This window comes from Hyaena hyaena, unplaced genomic scaffold (assembly GCF_003009895.1).
Source record: "Hyaena hyaena isolate Hyena2069 unplaced genomic scaffold, ASM300989v1 scaffold_98, whole genome shotgun sequence".
Taxonomy (NCBI): domain Eukaryota; kingdom Metazoa; phylum Chordata; class Mammalia; order Carnivora; family Hyaenidae; genus Hyaena; species Hyaena hyaena.
This window is the reverse complement of record NW_024080730.1, coordinates 489,246-508,905: the sequence shown is the minus strand read 5'-3', so window position 1 is coordinate 508,905 and position 19,660 is coordinate 489,246. Positions and strand designations below refer to the sequence as shown.

At 61.3% G+C, this 19,660-nt stretch overlaps 3 protein-coding genes across 7 annotated transcripts in view; 1 reads left to right on the top strand and 2 right to left on the bottom strand.

The window, feature by feature from the left end:
- TBC1D10C (TBC1 domain family member 10C) overlaps positions 1 to 3,177 on the bottom strand; it is a 6,076-nt gene extending 2,899 nt beyond the window's left edge. The window contains exons 1-8 of one of the 3 annotated variants that reach the window (XM_039235338.1): positions 3,139 to 3,177; positions 2,685 to 2,863; positions 1,841 to 1,940; positions 1,532 to 1,639; positions 1,339 to 1,445; positions 1,050 to 1,164; positions 398 to 463; positions 81 to 270 (exon numbers count right to left, since the gene is read on the bottom strand). In XM_039235338.1, coding sequence (XP_039091269.1) covers positions 81 to 270; positions 398 to 463; positions 1,050 to 1,164; positions 1,339 to 1,445; positions 1,532 to 1,639; positions 1,841 to 1,940; positions 2,685 to 2,836 — 838 coding nt within the window. In that variant the 5' untranslated portion in view covers positions 2,837 to 2,863; positions 3,139 to 3,177. The other 2 variants (XM_039235337.1, XM_039235340.1) reach the window with 2 other exon arrangements.
- A 947-nt stretch (positions 3,178 to 4,124) lies between these two features.
- Positions 4,125 to 7,418, top strand: PPP1CA (protein phosphatase 1 catalytic subunit alpha). Its single transcript, XM_039235463.1, has 7 exons — positions 4,125 to 4,263; positions 4,801 to 4,932; positions 5,119 to 5,349; positions 5,952 to 6,056; positions 6,437 to 6,660; positions 6,752 to 6,886; positions 6,961 to 7,418. The coding sequence occupies exons 1-7, from the start codon at positions 4,209 to 4,211 to the stop codon at positions 7,069 to 7,071; spliced, it is 993 nt and encodes a 330-aa protein (XP_039091394.1). The 5' UTR covers positions 4,125 to 4,208; the 3' UTR covers positions 7,072 to 7,418.
- Positions 7,201 to 12,978, bottom strand: RAD9A (RAD9 checkpoint clamp component A). Of its 3 annotated transcripts, none has more exons than XM_039235460.1 (11): positions 12,805 to 12,978; positions 12,639 to 12,709; positions 12,127 to 12,255; positions 11,606 to 11,720; positions 11,413 to 11,512; positions 9,796 to 9,905; positions 9,571 to 9,680; positions 9,424 to 9,488; positions 9,209 to 9,349; positions 8,230 to 8,434; positions 7,201 to 8,144 (listed from the first exon to the last, which is right to left on the bottom strand). In XM_039235460.1, exons 1-11 carry the CDS (start codon positions 12,836 to 12,838, stop codon positions 8,049 to 8,051), a joined length of 1,176 nt encoding a protein of 391 aa, XP_039091391.1. In that variant the 5' UTR covers positions 12,839 to 12,978; the 3' UTR covers positions 7,201 to 8,048. The 3 variants fall into 3 exon arrangements, with proteins under 3 accessions (XP_039091391.1, XP_039091393.1, XP_039091392.1); XM_039235462.1 differs by having other exon boundaries at positions 8,361 to 8,434; XM_039235461.1 differs by having other exon boundaries at positions 9,209 to 9,331.
- Positions 12,979 to 19,660: the final 6,682 nt, after the last annotated feature.

The window sequence follows — 19,660 nt, the reverse complement described above, 5'->3', positions numbered from 1 at the left end:
CCCCCCCCCCCCCCCCCGCCACCGTGTGCACCCCCAGGCTCCCAGCCCCGGCCACGCCCCGCCTCCAGCTGCCTACTCACCCTCGCTGAGGAAGGCATCCCAGACGCGCAGCACTGTGGGGAAGGGCAGGGAGCGGGCGAAGAGGCACAGGAACCACTCGGGCAGGTACAACAGGGGCCCGACGCCCACCTGCTGTAGGTGCTTGTGCACGCGCGGGAGCAGCCGCCGGAGCAGGGCCGTGAACACTTCAGCGTCCAGCTGGACAGCCTCCTGCGGCCCCATCCGTCCATCCGTCAGCACCTCCACTCCCGAACCCCGGGCTCTGTCCCTCCCAGTCCACCCCTGCCTGCCTGCCCAGCCCGTCCCCTGTGCCCTCCGGCCCCCTCCAGCCGCTCACCATGTGGGGCCCGTAGTAGCCAGGGAGGTAGACCTCGCAGATCTGCACCAGGCACCAGAAGGCCTCCTGCGGAAGGGCCACAGGCCATGAATGCCGCTCAGGGCCCGCAGAGGGACGCGCAGGGCAGGGGAAAGGAGCACAGGGGAGGGGCTGTGACTCTGGAGCCTGGAGCCCAAACTCAGGCTCTTACCAAAGGCCTCCTCACTGCCCAGACAGAGGCCTCTGATGGGTTTAGGAAGCCTGAAGTCACAGGCCTCACAGTATGGATTTTCAGAGTCACAGAGTTGGGGCTCACTGGTCAAGGGTTGGGAGGGTCCCACAGTTCAAGTCCTGAGTTCTTGGGGTCATAGGGTCAGAAATCACGGTCCCAGGGCTCAAAATCAGGAGCCGTGAAGTCAAGGTGATGACATCCAGATTCTTAGATCACTGGGGCAGGGGGCAGGGGCCAAGGGCCCAGGCTTCTGGAGTCAAGGTCGTTGGGCTTCAAGGTCATGGAGGTTGGCAGTCATGAGACCCCAGGTCACTAGGACAGGATATGGGAGTCGAGGATCCCACATCGCTGCGTCCAGAGCTCCTGGGGTTGGGGGTCACGGATCACTGAGGTTGGGGCATCGGGGTCTCGAGTCCCGCGGGCAGGGTCTAGGGCACTCACCTCTGGGGGCAGATGCATGAGCAGCACGGCGGCTACAGGGCCCTGGGCCTGGCAGTAGCCCTGCTCCGGCCGGTGCAGCGTGTAGGCCTTGAGCACCTGCAGGAGCCCCTGCTGCCTGTGCCAGAAGACCCCGTTAGGGGGCGGTCCTCCAGGAACCCCTCCCCCCCCCGGGGTGGGGGGCTTCACTGGGTCCCCTGAGATGTAAGGATATAAAGCTGAGGTGGGGGCCTGGGCTGAAGTCCCTGGGGGTTGTGGGGCTGGAGGTCCCTGGGGGTCACTGGCCTCCTACCCGTGACCCTGAGGTGACACAAACATCTCGTGCAGAGGGAACTGGCGGTGCAGGTCCCTGCTGATGGTCTCCATCCACTGCGGGTCGCCAGGAGCCTCGGCCAGTTCCTGTGGGTGGACAGGAAGGTGGCTGTGAGGGCTCCGAGTGGCCAGGAGCTCTGGGAAGGGCAGGCAGGAGCCCTGCCACCTGTTACCTTATAGGTGCTGGGGCTGTTCTTCTGACACACGTGGGCCCCGCACAACAGAGGCCAGCACCGCGCCCGCAGGGCTGAGGGGATGCCTTTCCGGCACTGCATCTTGACCTGCAGGGGAGGCCGAGGTTACAACAGCCAGGCCAGCGTCTCCTGCTTCTGTTGGCAGGTCCCAAGCCCCAGCCTGTACTGGGGCAAGGGTCGCTTTGGGCGGTAGGGGATCCGGGAGGGGTAAATTTTGCCAGGGCGCGGGCAGAGACAAAGGGGGGGCGGGGAAGCCAAGGGGCCTTGCGGGGAGCCATCCTTCCTCACCTTCTTGTACCGCCGAGACATGGTTTTCTCCCAGTGTGAGGTCATCTCCACCCACTTCATCTCTCGCTGGCGGATGAGGTCCGCAGGAGGGTGACCTGGCCTGAGGACACATGACACAGGCGTCGAGGTGTGGGCTAGCTGTTACCCACATCTGTCACCCTTCATGCTACCCAGGTAAACTCAGCCCCTGGCCCTGGAGATCTCTGGGGAGCCCTGGGGGGGTGACCTGTCACCCAGGAGTTGCCAGTGGTTGTCATAGAGACAGCAAAGGATGTGGCTCTGATGTGGGTAGAAGCAGGAGAGACTGAGGGGGGTGTGTAGGTAGGGGGAGGGGGAGGGGCCGGTTGGCTGTCCCCCTGTGTCCCCCAGGGTAGGAACACAGACCACTCGTAAGAGAAGCTAAGTGGACTGAGCTCCGGACTAGAAGCCAGGAGTCAGCGTTTGAATTTGGTTCCATTTGGTCTGCGGTGTGACCGCGGGCAAGTTCCTATCTGCACTTGTTTTCCTGTCTGTATACTGGGAAAGGGAGAGGGTGGGGGAAGCGGTGCGGTTCTTGGGTTAGATTCTGGGATTACTGGGGCAGAGGTTAAAAGAGGAAGGATGTTTGGCCTTAAGGATGGGTGCAAAGCGTTGGAGGTTCAGGGTGAAAGAGACAACATTAGGGACGCTCCTGCCTCAGCCCTGCCGGCTTTACGATGCTAGCTGGAGTGTGAGTAGGGGTGACACTGGCTGAGTCCCCAGACCCTCTAGGACCCCCGAGGTTGAGCCTCTCTCTAAAATTCAGCCCTCAGTCCCCCATCCTCAACCCCAGCACCCCCTGCCCTTCATCCCTTCCCCCACTTACCCCGGCTCTGCTGAGCTGCCCCCGATGAAGCCATAGCGGTCAGCCTGGCGATATGGGCCGGGCCCACTCATCTCTGAGTCGGATCCCAAAGAGCTGGAGTCATCCTGCAGCTCTGAAGTTTGCACCAGGTCCTCCCCCAGGGCCTGGGCCATGGTGCCCCGGACCCCCGCTACAGCAGGCTGCAAGACGTGGGGAAGAGCCAGGGTGAGAGGCAGCTCCTGACCAGCCTGGGGCCTGAGCTCCCATCCAGCCAGTCCCCAGCCTGGGGACCTGGCTGTGGGGTTCAGAGGGAAGAGGCTTCAGGGTATCTCACCACGCTCCTTCTGACCCCTTTTATTGGGGGAGGGGAACCTGGGCCCTGAAGTGGCAGAAAAGCCAGGCCTCTGGATAGAGGCCCAGCCCCAGGCCCAGCCTCTGCCCCCCCAGCCCAGCTTACCTCCCTGCTGCACCTCACCTCCTCCTTTCACTTCCTCCTCAGTGGCAGACAGCAACCCGCTGGGGGGCCCCTCCCACACTCCCCTCCGGAGGGGGGGGTCACCCCTTCCTCTCCGAGGCTCTTCCGGTCTGCCCCAGTGCTGTGGGCTCCTCCCACCCTTCCCGTGGGCTCCCCGTGGGCCCCGTGGGCTGGATGGCTGCAGGCTTAGGTTTCTGCCCGGGTGTGAAGGGGCCAGGGCTCACCAGAAGTACACAGGCCAGGCCGCCTCCAATTTTGAGGTTACCGTCACGTAAAACAACTCAGGATTCTAGTGAGAATTATGGTTTATTATAGTTTGCTCTTTACAAAGTAATGCTTTGAACACGCACCTAATGCACTGTTATTATGCACTCAGGAGGCAATGATGGAACTTATAAAACAATATTAATTTAGCGTTCACCACAGTGTGGATCAAAATGGGCTCAGCGTGCAGCGGCGGGTGTCTGGGTCTGGACAGCTGCCTGGGGGCCACAAAAACTCAGGAGGTAAAGGTCCTCCATGAATGTGAAGCTGGGGTCTTGGCCCAGCCCCTTGCTATCTCTGAGCCTCAGTTTCTTTTTCTGCACTTTGGGGACTCAGTCCGTAGTGTATGGGGACACAGTTATTAACGTGCTCACAGCACACTCCCGCCCAGGGCGGGAAGGACTGGTCAGGCTTTGATAGAGAAAAACAACTTCCACAGTACTTCCGGTCCCATATCCTCGGAACGGGACCCGGTAACTCCTCAGGGGAGGGACCAGACTCAACCCCGCCCCACCAGGCCCCACCCACTGGCCGGGCTCCGTCCGGGACACACCAAACTCAGCCCAAGCCCCGCCCCGCCCCTACGCCCCGCCCCCGGCCCGCCGCGGCCGCTGCTCCCGGCGTCCGGCGGGGGCGCTCGAGCGCGGGGGCGGCGCGCGCGGGGCGGGGCGGGAGGCCGAGGAGGCGGGGCGGCAGGCCGGGGCGGGCCGGGGCGGGCGGAAGGAGCGCCAGGCCGGAAGGAGGCAGCGGGAGGGCGGGCGGCAGGAGTGGGCCCGGAGCTGCTGGGCCGGAGCGGCGGCGCCGCCATGTCCGACAGCGAGAAGCTCAACCTGGACTCTATCATCGGGCGCCTGCTGGAAGGTTGGCCGGGGCGGGGGAGTTCGGCGCCTGCCCTGCCCGGGCCCCTTGCCTGGCCCGGAAGTGGTGCGCGGGCGAGCCTGCCCCTCCCAGGGCCAGCTTAGACTGGGCGGGGACGGGCCGCGAGGTCCCGCCGCTGCGGCTGCCCCCCCAGTCGCAGCGCGTTTGGGGGGTTCCAGGGACCCTCTGGCACCAGGGGACAGCCCCCTCTCCTGGGCCGGGGCGCCCAGGTTGGCCTGCGCTCTCGGGGCGAGGGAGAAACCTAAGAAGCCTAGCTCCACCCCTCCCAGGGGTCCTGCGCCTCGGGGTGGGGTGTTGGATGGCAGGCCCCGGCGCACAGCAACCCCTTACCCCCGGAGGGGTCCCATCCTGAGAGGCCCGAGGCGGAGGTCCTGGGAGTCTCAGCAGCGACAGCTGCCCCTGGGCAAGGAGGGGCCCAGAAGGCCCATGCGCCCCCAGATGTGCCCACAGGGCCACTTGTGTCGCCCACCTTCCTCCTGCCTGAGGAACCAGAGTCTTGACGCCCCATTCCGCCCCCAGTGCAGGGCTCGCGGCCTGGGAAGAATGTGCAGCTAACAGAAAACGAGATCCGTGGTCTGTGCCTCAAATCGAGGGAGATTTTCCTGAGCCAGCCCATTCTTCTGGAGCTGGAGGCACCCCTCAAGATCTGCGGTGAGCCTCCTGCCCAGGTCCCTTTTCCTTTCCGAAAGTGGAATCTCCTCCCCTAGCCGGCCCCCCCCCCCCCNCCCCGCCCCTGTCCCCCAAGTCCTTGGATTGCTCTTCCCTGGAGCCCAGACTTGGTTCTGGGTTCAAGTGGAGCCTCTGCACTTAGCGCTGAACAGGTTCCCTGGGTCACAGGTGACATCCATGGCCAGTACTACGATCTTCTGCGGCTGTTTGAGTACGGCGGCTTCCCTCCGGAGAGCAACTACCTCTTCCTGGGGGACTACGTGGACCGGGGCAAGCAGTCTCTGGAGACCATCTGCCTGCTGCTGGCCTATAAGATCAAGTACCCCGAGAACTTCTTCCTGCTCCGTGGGAACCACGAGTGTGCCAGCATCAACCGCATCTATGGTTTCTATGATGAGTGTGAGTAGCCAGAGTATCTGGGGCTGCCCCAGTCCGGAAGGGACTCCGCTGCTCAGTGGGGCCCTCGCGTTGTCCTGGCAGTAGAGGTGTTAGTGTCTTGACAGGTACCTGCATTCTGCGAGCTCCGTGGAGGGTGTGCACCAGGCCCTGTCTCCCCACCCTGCCCTCCCGGCATAGGGCCTGGCACTCCGCAGGGGTCTGGCGAGTGGCTGTTGACGGAGGATGGCACACACTTTACTGCAGGCCCCTGCCTGATGGCACTCCCCGCCAGTACATCCGTTAAGCACTTGGGATGCCTGTTTGGACTGGATTCTGTCCACCAGCTGAGATAAACCAGACCTAGTCTTGGCCTGGCCCTGCTCGCCGGGTGGGGGCGGGCCGTTCCCTGTCGGAACTCAGGCTCCTGTGCCCTGGGCTGCGTTAGAATTCTTCTAGGATACAATTCTTCTAGGACGGCTGGTAGACAGTGGAGTGGGGGGAGGGGGGCTTCTCTTCTCGCCCTCCACTCTTCTCCCAGCTGTGTCTGAGCGGCCTGCAAAGGGCCCAGCGGCCGGGGTGGGGGGGTTGGCGATAGGCCTCATGAGGCTTCTCCCTCCTGGCAGGCAAGAGGCGCTACAACATTAAACTGTGGAAAACCTTTACCGACTGCTTCAACTGCCTGCCCATCGCTGCCATTGTGGACGAGAAAATCTTCTGCTGCCATGGAGGTGAGGGTGGCTCTGAGGCACGTGTGGAAGGAATGTTTGGGAAGGGGTCTTGGTTTGCATGTCACTTCTTCCAGGAAGGCCCCCCCCCCCCCACACACACACACTCCCGTGTTACGTCGCACTCACCCCCGTTTTGGCTTTGGCATCGTGAATGGACTTTGTCTCCTTTGTTCAGAGAGCTCTTTGGTCCTTGAGGGCAGGAACTTGAAGAGGCAGAAGGTGAAGACTTCTGCCTGCCTGGCCTCCCGGGACCCTGGCAGAGAGCCAGGTGGGGGCGGGGCGGGGGGAGGCCAACCAGCCAAGGCTTTCCAGAGCAGGAGGTCTTTGAGGGTCCTCTGAGGGGAGTGACCGGCGTCCCCTCTCCCCCCATGCGCCCCCAGGCCTGTCCCCAGACCTGCAGTCCATGGAGCAGATTCGGCGTATCATGAGGCCAACAGACGTGCCTGACCAGGGCCTGCTCTGCGACCTGCTGTGGTCTGACCCTGACAAGGACGTGCAGGGCTGGGGCGAGAATGACCGTGGTGTCTCCTTTACCTTCGGGGCTGAGGTAGTGGCCAAGTTCCTGCACAAGCACGACCTGGACCTCATCTGCCGGGCGCACCAGGTGGGCCAGCAGCCCTGGGCTGGGGGCGGGGGCGGGGACCGGGGCCGGATGGCTGGCACCTGCTGACCTAACTGCCCCTGTCCTCACTCAGGTGGTGGAAGACGGCTATGAGTTCTTTGCCAAGCGGCAGCTGGTGACACTCTTCTCGGCTCCCAACTACTGTGGCGAGTTTGACAACGCAGGCGCCATGATGAGCGTGGATGAGACGCTCATGTGCTCCTTCCAGGTGCGGATGGGGGAGGAAGGGGCGTGTTACCCCATGGCCCAGCCTGTGAGCCTGACCAGCTTTGTCTCTTTTAGATCCTCAAGCCCGCCGACAAGAACAAGGGGAAATACGGGCAGTTCAGTGGCTTGAACCCTGGAGGCCGGCCCATCACCCCACCCCGCAACTCCGCCAAAGCCAAGAAATAGCCTCCATGTGCCCGTACTCTGCCCCAGATGGTGGATTGTACAGAAATTATGTGGCCATTGGTGGGGGGGGGGTTCATGCTGCTCCCCCCCTCAAGGCCCACCTGTCACGGGGAACACGGAGCCTTGGTATATTTTTTTTTTAATGAATCAATAGCAGCGTCCAATCCCCCAGGGCTCCTTCCGCCTGCACCGGCAGTGGGGACAGGCAGCATCCTGGGGCCGAGGCTGCAGCTCAGGGCAAAGCAGGGCCAGATGTGGGTTTCCAGCCTTGCTTGGCCGCAGGGCCAGCAGACAGATCCTGGGGCAACCCATCTGGTCTCTTGAATAAAGGTCAAAGCTGGATTCTCGCCACGGCCTCTGTCTCCCTTGTCGCAAATACTGAGCCTGGCAGCCCTTCTGCCCAGAGCCACTTGGGAGGACAGGCTCGCTGGGCATGGGGCGCCAGCCAGGGCAACCCCAGCCACAGGCTCGGCTCCACAGGGGCTTAGAATACCAAACCAGGGCCAGACAGCGTAGAGAAAGCGAGAAAAATAGTTTGCTGGCCACAAGGGATCCCAGAGGTGTGACCGGGATTTAAGGGAGGGACACGTCATGATTGGCAGAGAAGGCAGACCGGCAGGGGCCAACAGCCCCTCTGACTTCTGTCTTCGGGAAGCCGTGTCCGGCCCTAGCTACGTGGTTAGGAGTCTGGCCTGAAGGCCTACAGGGAGTAACAGGTGAGGGACCTCCCATCAGGTGGCAACTCGGTGCCAAGCCTGGGAATAGACATGATTGTTTGGGAGTTGGTGAGAGAAGACAGGACCCAGGCTGGTCACAGGCAGCTGGGAGGGGTCTGGGGTGGGGGCAGGACCGATGGGCTCGGCTCCAGCACAGCCCACCTTTACCACCCCCCAGGGTAGAGACGCAGCCCTCTGGGGGTGGGGGAGGCTGTGGCTTCATCTAGTCCAGGGCCTCTGGACACAGGCTTGGTTCTCACTTCAGCCTTCACCCTCACTGTCTTCAGCCAGCACAGGGCTGGGGCCGGGAGGGGAGTGTGCGGGGGCCAGGATGGAGCCAAAGAACAGCGAGCGGAACTGAAAGGGAGCAGAGGAAGCAGAGTGAGTTCTGGAGGCCGCTCCTCCCTCGCCTCCCACCGCTGTCTCCATGTCCAGCCCCTACCTTCTTGGGTGGGGGAGTCCCAGGCTCTGTACTGGGCTCGGTTTCGTTGTCCTCTGAGTAGGGGCCTGGGCTAGAGGGGGGCTGGTGGCCGGGTGAAAGGGACATGGAGGGTACTGCCCGGGAGCCCTCACCATCCCCAGTAGTTTCCATGGCAATCATGTAAGAGTCCATGTCGTCACTGGCAAAGTCATCCAGGTGGGGTGTGCTGTAGGCAGGGACAGGGCGGTCAGCGAGGAACAGGGAAAAGAGAGGGTACAGAGGCAGGGCCCCACCTTAGAGGACTCGGGCTGTAAAAGCTTTGTGACCAGTGATCTCTTGGCTCTGCTACTTTCTCATCTAGTTGGAGGGAAAAGATGAGGTGGTTAAGTGGAGGCTTCCCGCAGGGAGTGGACCTGGAAGCCAATTGATCAGAGCTCAGATCGGGGCCTGAGGGAGCCATCCTGGGACCCAGTTGAGCTCAGTTTGGGGAGGGGAGCATCAAATCCTCTGAGCTCGACCACCTGGGGCCAAAGCCCCCGCCTTCCCAGGAGACAGAGCTGGAGAGCGCGGGGGCCCAGGGACGTGCTGGGCGGGGGGCCAGACTAAACTTCCTCTGTTTCAACTACACTGGGCCCATCCTCCACACCCCACCTGCCCTTCCAGCCACCTGCTTTCCCCAGCCCCAGGCAGCTCCCTGCCTCCCGGCAGCCTGTTCCCTCCTTGGCCTGGGAAGAGACTCGGAGGGGAAGACTCAGCCAGAGAAGGAAGCCAGCCCGACCCTGGGGACACTTCCTGGGGTGGGAGGGATCTCTGAGCACAGCTGATCAGGAAGGCTGAGGCTGCAGGGCTGGAAGGCGCTGTGAGCGCTGTAGGGGCTGGGGCTCGACAGGAAGTGTGTGTGCTGGGGGTGGCACCCGAGCCTAGCCGCAGCAGCAGGCTCGGGCCGGGGTACCCGGAGACGGGAGTGGGGAGGAGTGGTCAGGTGGGGGGGCACCTTCACCTGGGAGCCTGGAGTGGAGGCGCCAGCCTGTGTAGCTCCGGGGAGTGCAGGTCCGACTGTGACATTGTGGCCAGGACGAAGTGTCCGTCCAGCAGGGAGTCCTTGACGGCAAAGATGGCTGGCCTAGGCAGATGACAGGTCCTGGGCGTGGTCAGGGCCCTTTGGCTCCCAGCATCCCAGAGCCTCCCCTCCCACAGACCGAGGCTGGGCATTACCTGCCTGGTGCATCGAAGTGAATGCTAAGAGACAAGTTTGCAGACTCTGCGAAACTCAGGAGTCCCTGGGAGGGGAGAGGCAGAGCAGTGAGGCCCGGGGCGGGGCTGGGAGGGCCGGGTGGGGAGTGTGTTGGAGGGGAAACTCACCCGGAATTCCTTGAGGCAGAAAGTGATGGCCACCCCTTCCTGGGCCTGCAGCTGTTGGAAGTCCTCCTCCCCAATGCTCATTTCCGTCACCATGGCTTTGACAGCGCTGTCTGTGGAGGCAGGAACAGGAGGAGCCTAGGCCCCTGGGCCCTATCCCCTCCTACCCCAGCTCCGCAACCCCCCGCCCAGCCCTGAGTCATCCCAGGCTGTGTCTGGCTGCCTCACCTGCCTCCTCCTCCAGGTAGCTACGCAGGATGACCCTGTGGCCAGAGCCGATGCCCAGCGTCACTTCTGCCAGTGCAGGGGGGAAGGGCTGCACGGCCTCCCCCAAGACCCTGTGAGGAGGGCACAGCATCACGCCCAAGGCCCAGCCCTGCCCTGCCCGGTGGCTTTGCTCTCCGTGAGCTGAGGCAGGGCTTGACCCGTGTACTAGCGTACGGGCAGCCACCAGGTGCCGGGCCTAGCGTGCCCTGGGAAGGAGGACAGGGTGAGCGGGACATGGTTCCCACCCCATCTGAAGCTTTCAGGCTGTTGGAGAAAAGTCCACCGCAAGGGACGGGGCAGACCAGAGCAGGACCCAGAGGAGGTAACAGGAAGGGCGGGCCGTTTGCTGGGCTGTTGCACAGGCCAAACCAGGCAGGTAGTATCTGCCCACGAGGAAGCCACAGCAGATCATCCCTATAAACTCGGCCCTCAGGAAAAGGCCTTAAACCTTTGTCTCTTAGAGATACTGTTAACAAGTATGTGCATACAAGATTACATCTGGAATTTGCCTCCAGACAATTGAGACAGGAATAGGCACCTGCTTTTACACATATTTGAAATTGTGCATGGAAAAAAAACCCAATTGCTCATTAAGAGAAAAAATAGCACCAAACTCCAGACTACAGGTGAGGCCCTTCCCTCCTTCTTTACCCAGTGGAGTCCTGAGCAGCACGATCCCAACAGAACTCAGAAAAATAGCCTGTAAGGCCTCAAAGGGAACTTCAAATGACCACACCTCAGGGCTACCAAAAGAAATGAACATGACCTTGGGGTACTCAAATGCAAGCAGCATCCAGCAGAGGGTGGGAGGGGAGCTACTCCTCTCCACACTAGTCTTCTCCACTGGAGCCCCCATCTCCCACGTCCTGCACGGCCCCTGGATGCTCAGATTTTCCCAGAACGCAGCCCCACCGCCATGGCTGTTTATTCACACAGCCTTCCTGGACCATGACCTCCCTGTCCGACCTCCTTCCTGGGGCTGCAGGCACCTTAAATCTACAGTCCAGGCAGGTAGGAAAAGAAGGATGACCACACCAGACAAGGGTTTTGAGCTCCTGAGCCGCAAAGCTTAAAGACGGGCGGTCAAGGCTGCTCAGGCCAGAAAGAGAGGATTTACCTACTTGCTTGCTTTTTTTAAAATATTTTTTAAAGTTGATTTTGAGAGAGAGACAGTGCAAGTGGGGGAGGGACAGACAGAGAGGGAGAAAATCCCAAGCAGGCTCCACACCCAGCACAGAGCCCGACGTGGGGCTCGATCCCATGACCCCTGGGATCATGACCTGAGCCAAAGTCAAGAGTCAGATGCCACTCTGGTGCCTCAAAGACCTGCTTCCTAAAAGAGGAGTCAGGAGGGGTCTGAATGGCCAGAAACCCAAGCTGCACCTCTGGGAAGGAGAACACAGGCTCCCGAAGACAGTGAGGAGCACAGGGCAGTGCCCTCCTCCATTCTCGCCTCTGCCCTTGAAGAGCCAGACCAGGCCCTGACAGCAAAGGTAGAGAAAATGAAGAAGGCATCTCCTCAAACTGACCCTTGAAGCTGGACTCACGACCCAGCTTGGAGCCGGAGGACACACTCACCGAGCGGGGGCCCGGAGCACATGGGAGCACGATGCTGGGTCGAAGACCGCCTGCAGGGACTCACAGTCCTGGAAGGCCAGGTTGTGGGTCTTCCTCACCCCTGGATGGGCAGACGGGGTCTCAGCGGGTCTCGCTCACCTCCCCCCCCCACCCCGCAACCTGGGACCCCTCGGCCAGCCGGCTGCCCGCTCACCATATTTGCAGTGCAGCTGGACCACCAGGCGGCTGCTCCTGCCATTCAGCGAGATGCAGCATCTCTCCACAGTCTTCTCCACCATCGCCAGTGAGCGGAAGACGGACAGGAACGACTGGGGGGAGGGGGGGGACCCACCTGCTCGGTGCTGTGCCTCCACCAACCAGCTCTCACATCCCCTGGGGGACCCGGCCGTCCCAGGCTCGGCACCGACACACCAGGAAAGGAGCTCCATGATACGCAGAACATTTACGCCTTTCCGGGCGTTTGTTTGTGCGGTTACGCGCATCTGGGATACCCTGAAAGATCTATGTACCTTTCAAGGACCAACTTGGATGTCACCACTCTCTCCAAACCCTGGCAGAATCGGCCACCCTCTCCGTATCTCCCATTATGCTCTGTGATGTCTTTACTGTGGCCCTCACTGCATCCGACACGGGCTCGCTCCCGCAGCACATCTCTTCCCAGTTGTATCCACTCAGTGTCCCAGAGCAGGCACATCCCAGGGCGGCGGCACTCACCTTCATCAGGATCTTACAGCGCAGGGCTTCCTGACCAGGGGGGGCCGCCTGGTACTGCTGGAAGAAGAGTGGGGCGAAGAGGAAGCAGGCATAGGCAGATCGCGAGGAGTTCACGGTCCGGAGAGACAGCTGGGCCAGGAAAAGCAGGGAAAGGGATGCGGTGAGGGGGCAGACGCGGCCTTCTCCCGCACACTCGCTCTCCTCTCCTCCGCCTCCAACTGTTGAAGTTCTCCCTCTCCTTCCGGTGGGCGGCTGCCTTCTCCCCGAAGCCTTCTCTGAGTCCCTGGCGGCACTGACCCCCCAGCAAGGGCCCTACACACTCTGTCCTTTCCCCTAGTCATCCCCCCACCGGCCACCGGGCACTTCAGGGACCGGGGAAGATGACAGGGCCCGAAGTGACGCCCCAACAACGGGAGGGGGGGCGGGGGGGAAACAAACTCGGCAGCCACATCTGCCCAAGGGCTTCTGGCCTTCTGGGAGGCAAACCCGGCTCCCTGTCGTCACCCCCTCACCCCATCTTCCAGGGGCTCCAGGTAGAGCTCGTCTCCGATACGGGACAGGGAGTGGACCGCCTTGCCGAGCACTGCGGGGAGGAGAAAGGAAACGGGGGTTAGGCGGGCATCTCCCGCGGTTCCACGTGCCCCCGCACCCCCCCACCCCCGGTCGCCCCCAGCTCACCCTTCACGTTGCCGCCCGTGACCAGACACTTCATGCTGCCCCCAGCCCCGAGGCCGGGCCTGGCCTGCGACCGAGCGGAGACTGGCGGCCGGCCCGCAACGGGTACTCGCCCAACCCCGGGGAGGCGGCTGGTCCTCGGGTCTCCCCGGCCGCCGCGGGGCCCTGGGGTTCCCTTCCCGCGCACCGCCCCCCGGAAGCCCCGCCCCGCTCTCTCATTGGCTCCCACACCCGCGCCTCCGTCACGTGAGAAAAACGCTCGCCGGCTCCGCCGTCACGTGACCCGGTCCTCGGTCGGGGGGCGGGCCGCGCGGTGACGGGAGCCGGGAGCGCCCGGGCCCTGCGTTTCCGCGCCCCTGGGCGGCCCGCCCGCTCGGCCCGGCCTCGGCGGCTGTGCACCCGCCCGCTCGGAGCGCGGAGGACGCGGCCGCAAGGCAGTGAGCACCGGGCTCGGAGCCCTGAGATGTGCGGGCTCGCCCGCCTGGCTCGCCTAGCTCAGGTCTTCCTGCGTGTCGTCTGGATACGGGGTCGAAGCTGGACCTTCCGCACGGACCCAAGCGGCAGCCACCAGCTCTAAAGGGGCTAAAGCAGTTTGCTTCAGGATCTCAGGGTGGGGGGAGGGGGAGTTTGGGAGGTGGCTGTGCATTCCGGCTTGGAGCATCCGTCATCGATCTTTGAAAAACGGAAGATATTTGGGGCTGAAAGGGGCAGAAGGGTGTACCTAGCAGGGCAAGCGGGAGTCAAGGGCCATTGACGCGTGGGCCTTGCCCCTGGGGAGGAAAGTGCTCCGTGAGCCTTGCAGAGGGGCGGGGGGCTGCCGAATGATGAGGGACACCAGTGGGGAGTACCGGAAACCTTTTCCGAGGGTAGAGTCACATTTGTGTGACCACTTTTAGAAAGACCCCAAAGGGGCACCTGGGTGGTTCAGTCCTAAAGCCTCTGACTCTTGATTTTGGCTCAGGTCGTGATCTCACCGTTTGTGAGATTGAGGCTTTCCTCTAGCTCTGCGTTGACGGAGCGGAACCTGCTTGCGATTCTCTCTCTCCTTTTCTCTCTCTGCCTCTCCTCTTCTCTCTCAAAATAAATAAACATGGAAAAAAAAGGCCCCCAAGATGGTGCAGTGGGGGAAGTTCCCCCCTTGCCCTGGGCCCCAGGCTGCAGGTCTGCACAGCGGAAGTCTTGGAGGGAGGGACGTTCTGAGCTCTAGCCCCGACAGAACCACGGTCCCTTAGTGCTCCGAAGGGCCTTGTTCACCCCTGTGTTCCTTAGGCCGGCTTGGCCTTGCCCTTCTGGTATTGTCTGAAGTGAAGAATGTATTTGCCTACCTGCCCCCTGCACTTCTGGATCCCCCCTTTGTGTCTCCCTCTCCTTGCCCTGGGTGCCTGTCCCTCACCGGTCTTCACTAGAGCACTCGGGACGTTATTCTTTTTTTTTTTAAGTTTATTTTAAGGGAGAGAGGATGGGCAGAGTGAGAGAAAAGGGGAGAGAGAATCCCAAGCAGAGCTGGGATGTCCGTGCAGAGCCAGATGTGGGGCTGGATCTCAAGAAATGTGAGATCGCATGCAGAGCCTAGGTCAAGAGTCAGATGCTTAACGGAGTGAGCCACCCAGGCGCCCGTGGGGGAGGTTAGTCTTGCCTTCCAAGGGGATCAGTGTAAATGGCACCCCTTTGCCCAGGCACTTAAGTCAGCATCCTGGGAGTCATCCTTGATGCTCTCCGTCACCCTGCACCGTCCTTCAGCAGTCCCTGACTGCTCCACCTTCAGAACAGGTGACACCACTTCCATCTCCACATCTCCACGGCCATCGTCCTGGCTCCGGCCACCATTCTCTCTCCCTGGATGCCTGTGGGAGCTCTCTGAGTGCTCTCCCGCCTCCGGCCTGTCCTCGTCAGTCCACCCTCCATACAGCACCAAAGTGACCTTCTGGAAACGTCCCCCGTCTCACATACTGGCTCCTCTTCCTGGAGCTCGGCTGCAGTTCCTCGTCCTCGGGCTCTGCTCTGCCGTCACCTCCGCTCATCGCAATGCAGCATTCCTTCATACCCGTCTACTTAAGGTGCTGTGACGAAACTTCCAGCTTCCTCCCACCGTCCTATCCTTCACTGGATACTAGCTGCCCAACACCCCCCCCCCCGCCCCACGTCCTGTCAAAAATAAAACCTACAAAAGAACCTAGCGTTAGGTATTCTCTTCCTTCCCTTTCCTCCTCTCTCCATATCCCTCGCTCTCTTTTTACCCCAACGTCTGGCTCAGACCAGAAGGGAGCCTGGAGCTGGGAATCAGGGGTCCTGGATCTCTGGTCTGAGCTTCACCACGACTCGCTGGGGGACTGTGCCAGCCCCTCTCCGTCTCTGCGGCCGTGTCTTCATCTGTATAATGTGCTTGGTGGTGTGAGGTGCCGAGGTTCCTTCCGACCTTGGTGTGTTGTGCTCCTGGATTCGGGGGCTCTTGGCTTTCCCGGGCCCGTCATCTGGCCACGGTTCCAGAGAGGGGTTGTGATCGGCTGTCCTGCGTCTCCGACACCGCGGGGCCGGAAGGAAGCTCTCCTGTCTGAAGCCGGCCAGCCTCCCTGGGCTTGCAGTTGGCAGAGGCGATGATGCCTTTCAGGTCCGGAAGGAGGAGGCACAGTGGGGGCCGAGGCACGCTTTGTGTTGGGAGAGGAGTCGGAACCCAAAGGCATTTTGGGGTCTGTGGCGGAAGAGATGTGGTGCAGCTCCAGCCCTGCCCACAGATAGTCTCAAGCAGGTCAAGCCCTTTCTTTGGGTTTCGGTTTCCTTCTTGATAAAATGAGGGGGGTACAGGAGATGCTCTCACAGGATTCTTTCAACCCCCAAATTCTTAGTCTTCACCCCACAGGTACGTACGTGTGTAAGTATGTGGGAAGATGTGTGTGGTACCGATGGAGCATGGCGGTTGCCATTTCAAGCTTTAAATTTTTTTAAAATGTTTTATTTAGCTTTGAGAGAGAGAGATAGAGACAGCGTGAGCCGGGGAGGGTCAGAGAGAGAGGGAGACACAGAATCTGAAACAGGTTCCAGGCTCTGAGCTAGCTGTCAGCACAGAGCCTGACGTGGGGCTCGAACCCACGAACCGCGAGATCATGACCTGAGCCGAAGTCGGACGCTTAACCCACTGAGCCACCTAGGTGCCCCTCAAACTTATAAAATAATTATCTGTTGATGAAGCGCCTGGGTGGCCATCAATTGAGCATCTGGTTCTTGATTTTAGCTCAGCTCAGGATCTCAGGGTTGTGAGACTGAGCCCTGAATTGGGCTCTGCACTGAGTATGGAGCCTGCTTGCGATTCTCTCTCTCTCTGCCCCCTCCTTCTCTCTCCCACTCTTTTTCTCTCTCCATAATAATAATTGTTATTATTAATATGTTAATAATCATTAATAGTAATTTTATCATCATCATCTGTTGGAAAATTTCTTCCCTGTAACCACTACTTCTTACCCAACTGGTTAGGTTTATTTAATTATTTCTACGTGTTTGTTTATTTTTGAGAGGAAGAGAGAGCAAGAGAACAAGGAAGAGGCAGAGAGGGGGAGACACAGAATCCGAAGCAGGCTCCAGGCTCTGAGCTGTCGGCACAGAGTCCGATGTGGGGCTTCAACTTGTGAACCAGGAGATCATGACCTGAGCTGAAGTCGGAAGCTTAACTGACTGAGCCACCCACGTGCCCCCCAACTGTTTAGGTTTAAACATGCAGGAATTCAGGGGCACCTGGCTGTCTCGGTGGGTGGAGCAAGATCTCAGGGGTTATAAGCTCGAGCCCCACGTTGGGTGTAGAGGTTAACTAAAAATAAAATCCTTTAAAAATACTGTTTTTAGTGTTTATTTTTGAGAGAGAGAAACAGAGCGTGGTGGGGGAGGGGCAGAGAGAGAGGGAGACACAGAATCAAGCAGGCTCCAGGCACTGAGCCATCAGCACAGAGCCGGAAGCGGGGCTCGAACCCATGAACCGTGAGATCATGACCTGAGCCGAAGTCTGACACTTAACCGACTGAGCCTCCTGGGTGGCCCCCCAAAATAAAATCTTTTTTTAAAAACGCAGGAATTCCCAGAGTGCGGTAACCTGCATCAGACACACTTCTCTACAGGAAAGAGTACAGGACAACAGTCCCTGGCAACTCGGGCTTCCACCCTGGTGGAGGGACACTGTGTAGAGAGAGGGGTGGCCTGCGCCAAGGCCCTGAAGGAAGTGTGCCGGGTTGTACACACACGAGAGTGGTGTTTGTGTGGTTACTCTGGGGTAACCAAGCGGACAAGGGAGCTCTGAGCTGCTGGGGGCACCGAACCGGCGGAGCACTGCTTGCCCCCGGCCCCCCCGTAACGTAACGTGTTTGCCACACGCCAGGTGCAGCCCCCGTAGGCCAGCGCTGCCCAGGCCTTCCTTGTCCCCCGCCGTCTGTCCCGGCGGCCAGAACGGGCTTGGCCCACGGCAGCAGTTTGAAAAGCATATACCGAGGGGCGCCTGGGCGTCTCAGGTGAGCGTCCCGTCCTGCTCTTGATCTTGGCTCAGGTCATGATCTCACGGTTGGGGGGCTGGAGCCCCATGTCGGGCTCTGCGCCCGCAGAGCCTGCTTGGGATTCTCTCTCCCTCTCTTTCTGCCCCTCCCCACTCACACTCTCGAAATAAATAAAGCTGAAAGAAAAAAAGCACACACTGAATGGCAAGAAGATAGCATTGGGAGAGGTGGCGGGGCCTGAGCCCGGGGTGTCTGCTCAGGGGACTAAAGGCCCTCTGGGCACCGGCCTGCCTAGATCTGGCGCCCACTGCTTCCGGGTTGGTGCGCCTTGGACGCGTTGCTTCTTTTCTCTGAGCCTCAGTTGCCTCACCTGTAAATTGGGGAGGGGTAAGGCCAGTCCTTCCCTGAGAGGGCTGTGTGCGGCCCCCGCAGTCGGTGTGCACAAGGCACGCGTCACTGTTGCTGCCGTTACTGTCGTGTCCCCCCCCTCCCCCCCCCACCCCCCGGCTCTGGAGTGCGCCCTCACCCTCTTTTGAGGTCAGGAGGGAAACAAAATAAATCAGCGTGGGCGGAGCCCCGGTGAATCCCACCAGGAGCCTGGAAGGAAAGTCCCCCTGGAGAAGCAACACAGAGAGTGGCCTGGAGGCCAGGGGCCGGTCAGAGGACTCTGGTGTAGACGGAAGTCAGCCCCGCAAAGAGGCGCGGTGGTGGTGGTGGGGGGGGGCACTGCCACGTGGCCGAGCCGCAGTTCTGGGCCCTCGACGCCCTCTGACTCATGGGCAGAACATGCCCTCTGCACGCTGCCAGGGGCCGGCCATGCTCGCTCTGCGAGACCCGAGCGCCCAGCGCACACGGGAGGGAGGCCGGGTCCCTTGGGGCTGCAGGGTCGAGGTGGAAGGGAGACAGGATGGAATGTTTTAAACCCGCGGCAGGGATGCGAAGGGGGAAGTTCCAGCTTGTTCACCAAAACCTGGCCCGCGGGAGTTACAGGGCCCCCTTGGAGCGCAAGTGAGGTAAGTTTAGGACAAATCAAAGGCAGCGCGCCGTGCCCAGCAGGGGAGGCCCGCGATGGAACTCATTACTCCAAAATGTGGTCTCGGCTGGAAATATAAATAGCTTCACAAAAGGTTTAGATAAATCCATGGATGACAGTTCCATTCATGGCTTGGAAGGGGAAGGAGGCTGTTAGGGGCCTGCTGGCCTGTGGGGAAAGCATCGGGGAGGCCACCTGGCCTCCCTCAGACCACCCCTCGGGGCCCCTGTCAGAGGCCGGCTTCGGGCCGCAGGGCCCCAGGAGGCAGTGGTGCTCCTGAGGGCTGCAGCCAGGCCTGAGTCCCAGGCCCCCTCCTCCACCCCCTCTACCCCCCCCCCACATACTCCCCCCCCCAACTGCCTGGGGAGACCGGGACACCACCAGCTCTGTGCAAAAGCGTCCTGGCCAGGCTGTCCCTTAAGGGACCAGCAGAGGGAGACAGACACCGTGTACGGTCCCAGCTTCCAGAACAGACACCAGGCTGCTCTGCCCTGGCCACGCGCTTGTGGGTGCCAGCTCGGTGCCCACCGCTGGGCTAGGGCTGCGACCCAGGGAGAAAGGGGGCCAGGACGCCATCCTCCCTGGCTGAGATGGGCTCCCTGCCGTGCAGGGGAGAGACTTCAGGCAACTGGGGTAGGGCAAGGAGGAGGCTGCTAATTAAGAGCGGGGCACGCGGCTCTGGGGCCATGTTGCCCTCCGTCCCAGCAGCCCCGGAGCCCCTGGGGGCAGGCCGGGTCCCTCTATGTCCACGCTGTTCCTCAGGGCACATGTGGGAGGGGCTTCCCAAAGTCTGTTAGGTGGCTGCGCCCCACAGGCCGGTGTGGCAGCTCCTCCCCAGCCCCAGGCCGGCTTTCCCTCTGCGCCACTCAGACCCACTTCGGCCCCTTTCCAAGCCCTGCCCTCCCTCTCCTTCCCCTGCACCACAGCCCTGTGTACACCTTGAGTTCTCGAGCCCTCTGTCACTATACGCATTTCGCAGCGGCCAGCAGCCGTGCCTGGCGAGTGCTCAGGGCGCTCTGGTAAGGACAGGACGGGGACCTCTGAGAGGCGCCTGGGGGGGCGTGGGGGGGGGGAAGGGGGTTGGTGAGCTCCTCACAGACCCAAACCACCACTCGTGTCTTGCAGACAGATGGCCCTAGAAGCCCAGACGGGGCCGCGCCTGGCACACTCAGGACCCGTTGACTCCACTCAGAGCTCCCTGTGCCCTGAGTGTCCACCCTTCCCCCTCCAGCCCTCCTTCAATACACGCAGCCCCACGTGGAGGCTGTCGGGGATGCAAAGTCAAACGCCCCGGAACTGGTCGTCGCTGAACCACGGCCCAACTCGAACTCTCCAGTCTTGTGTCTGGGCCCTG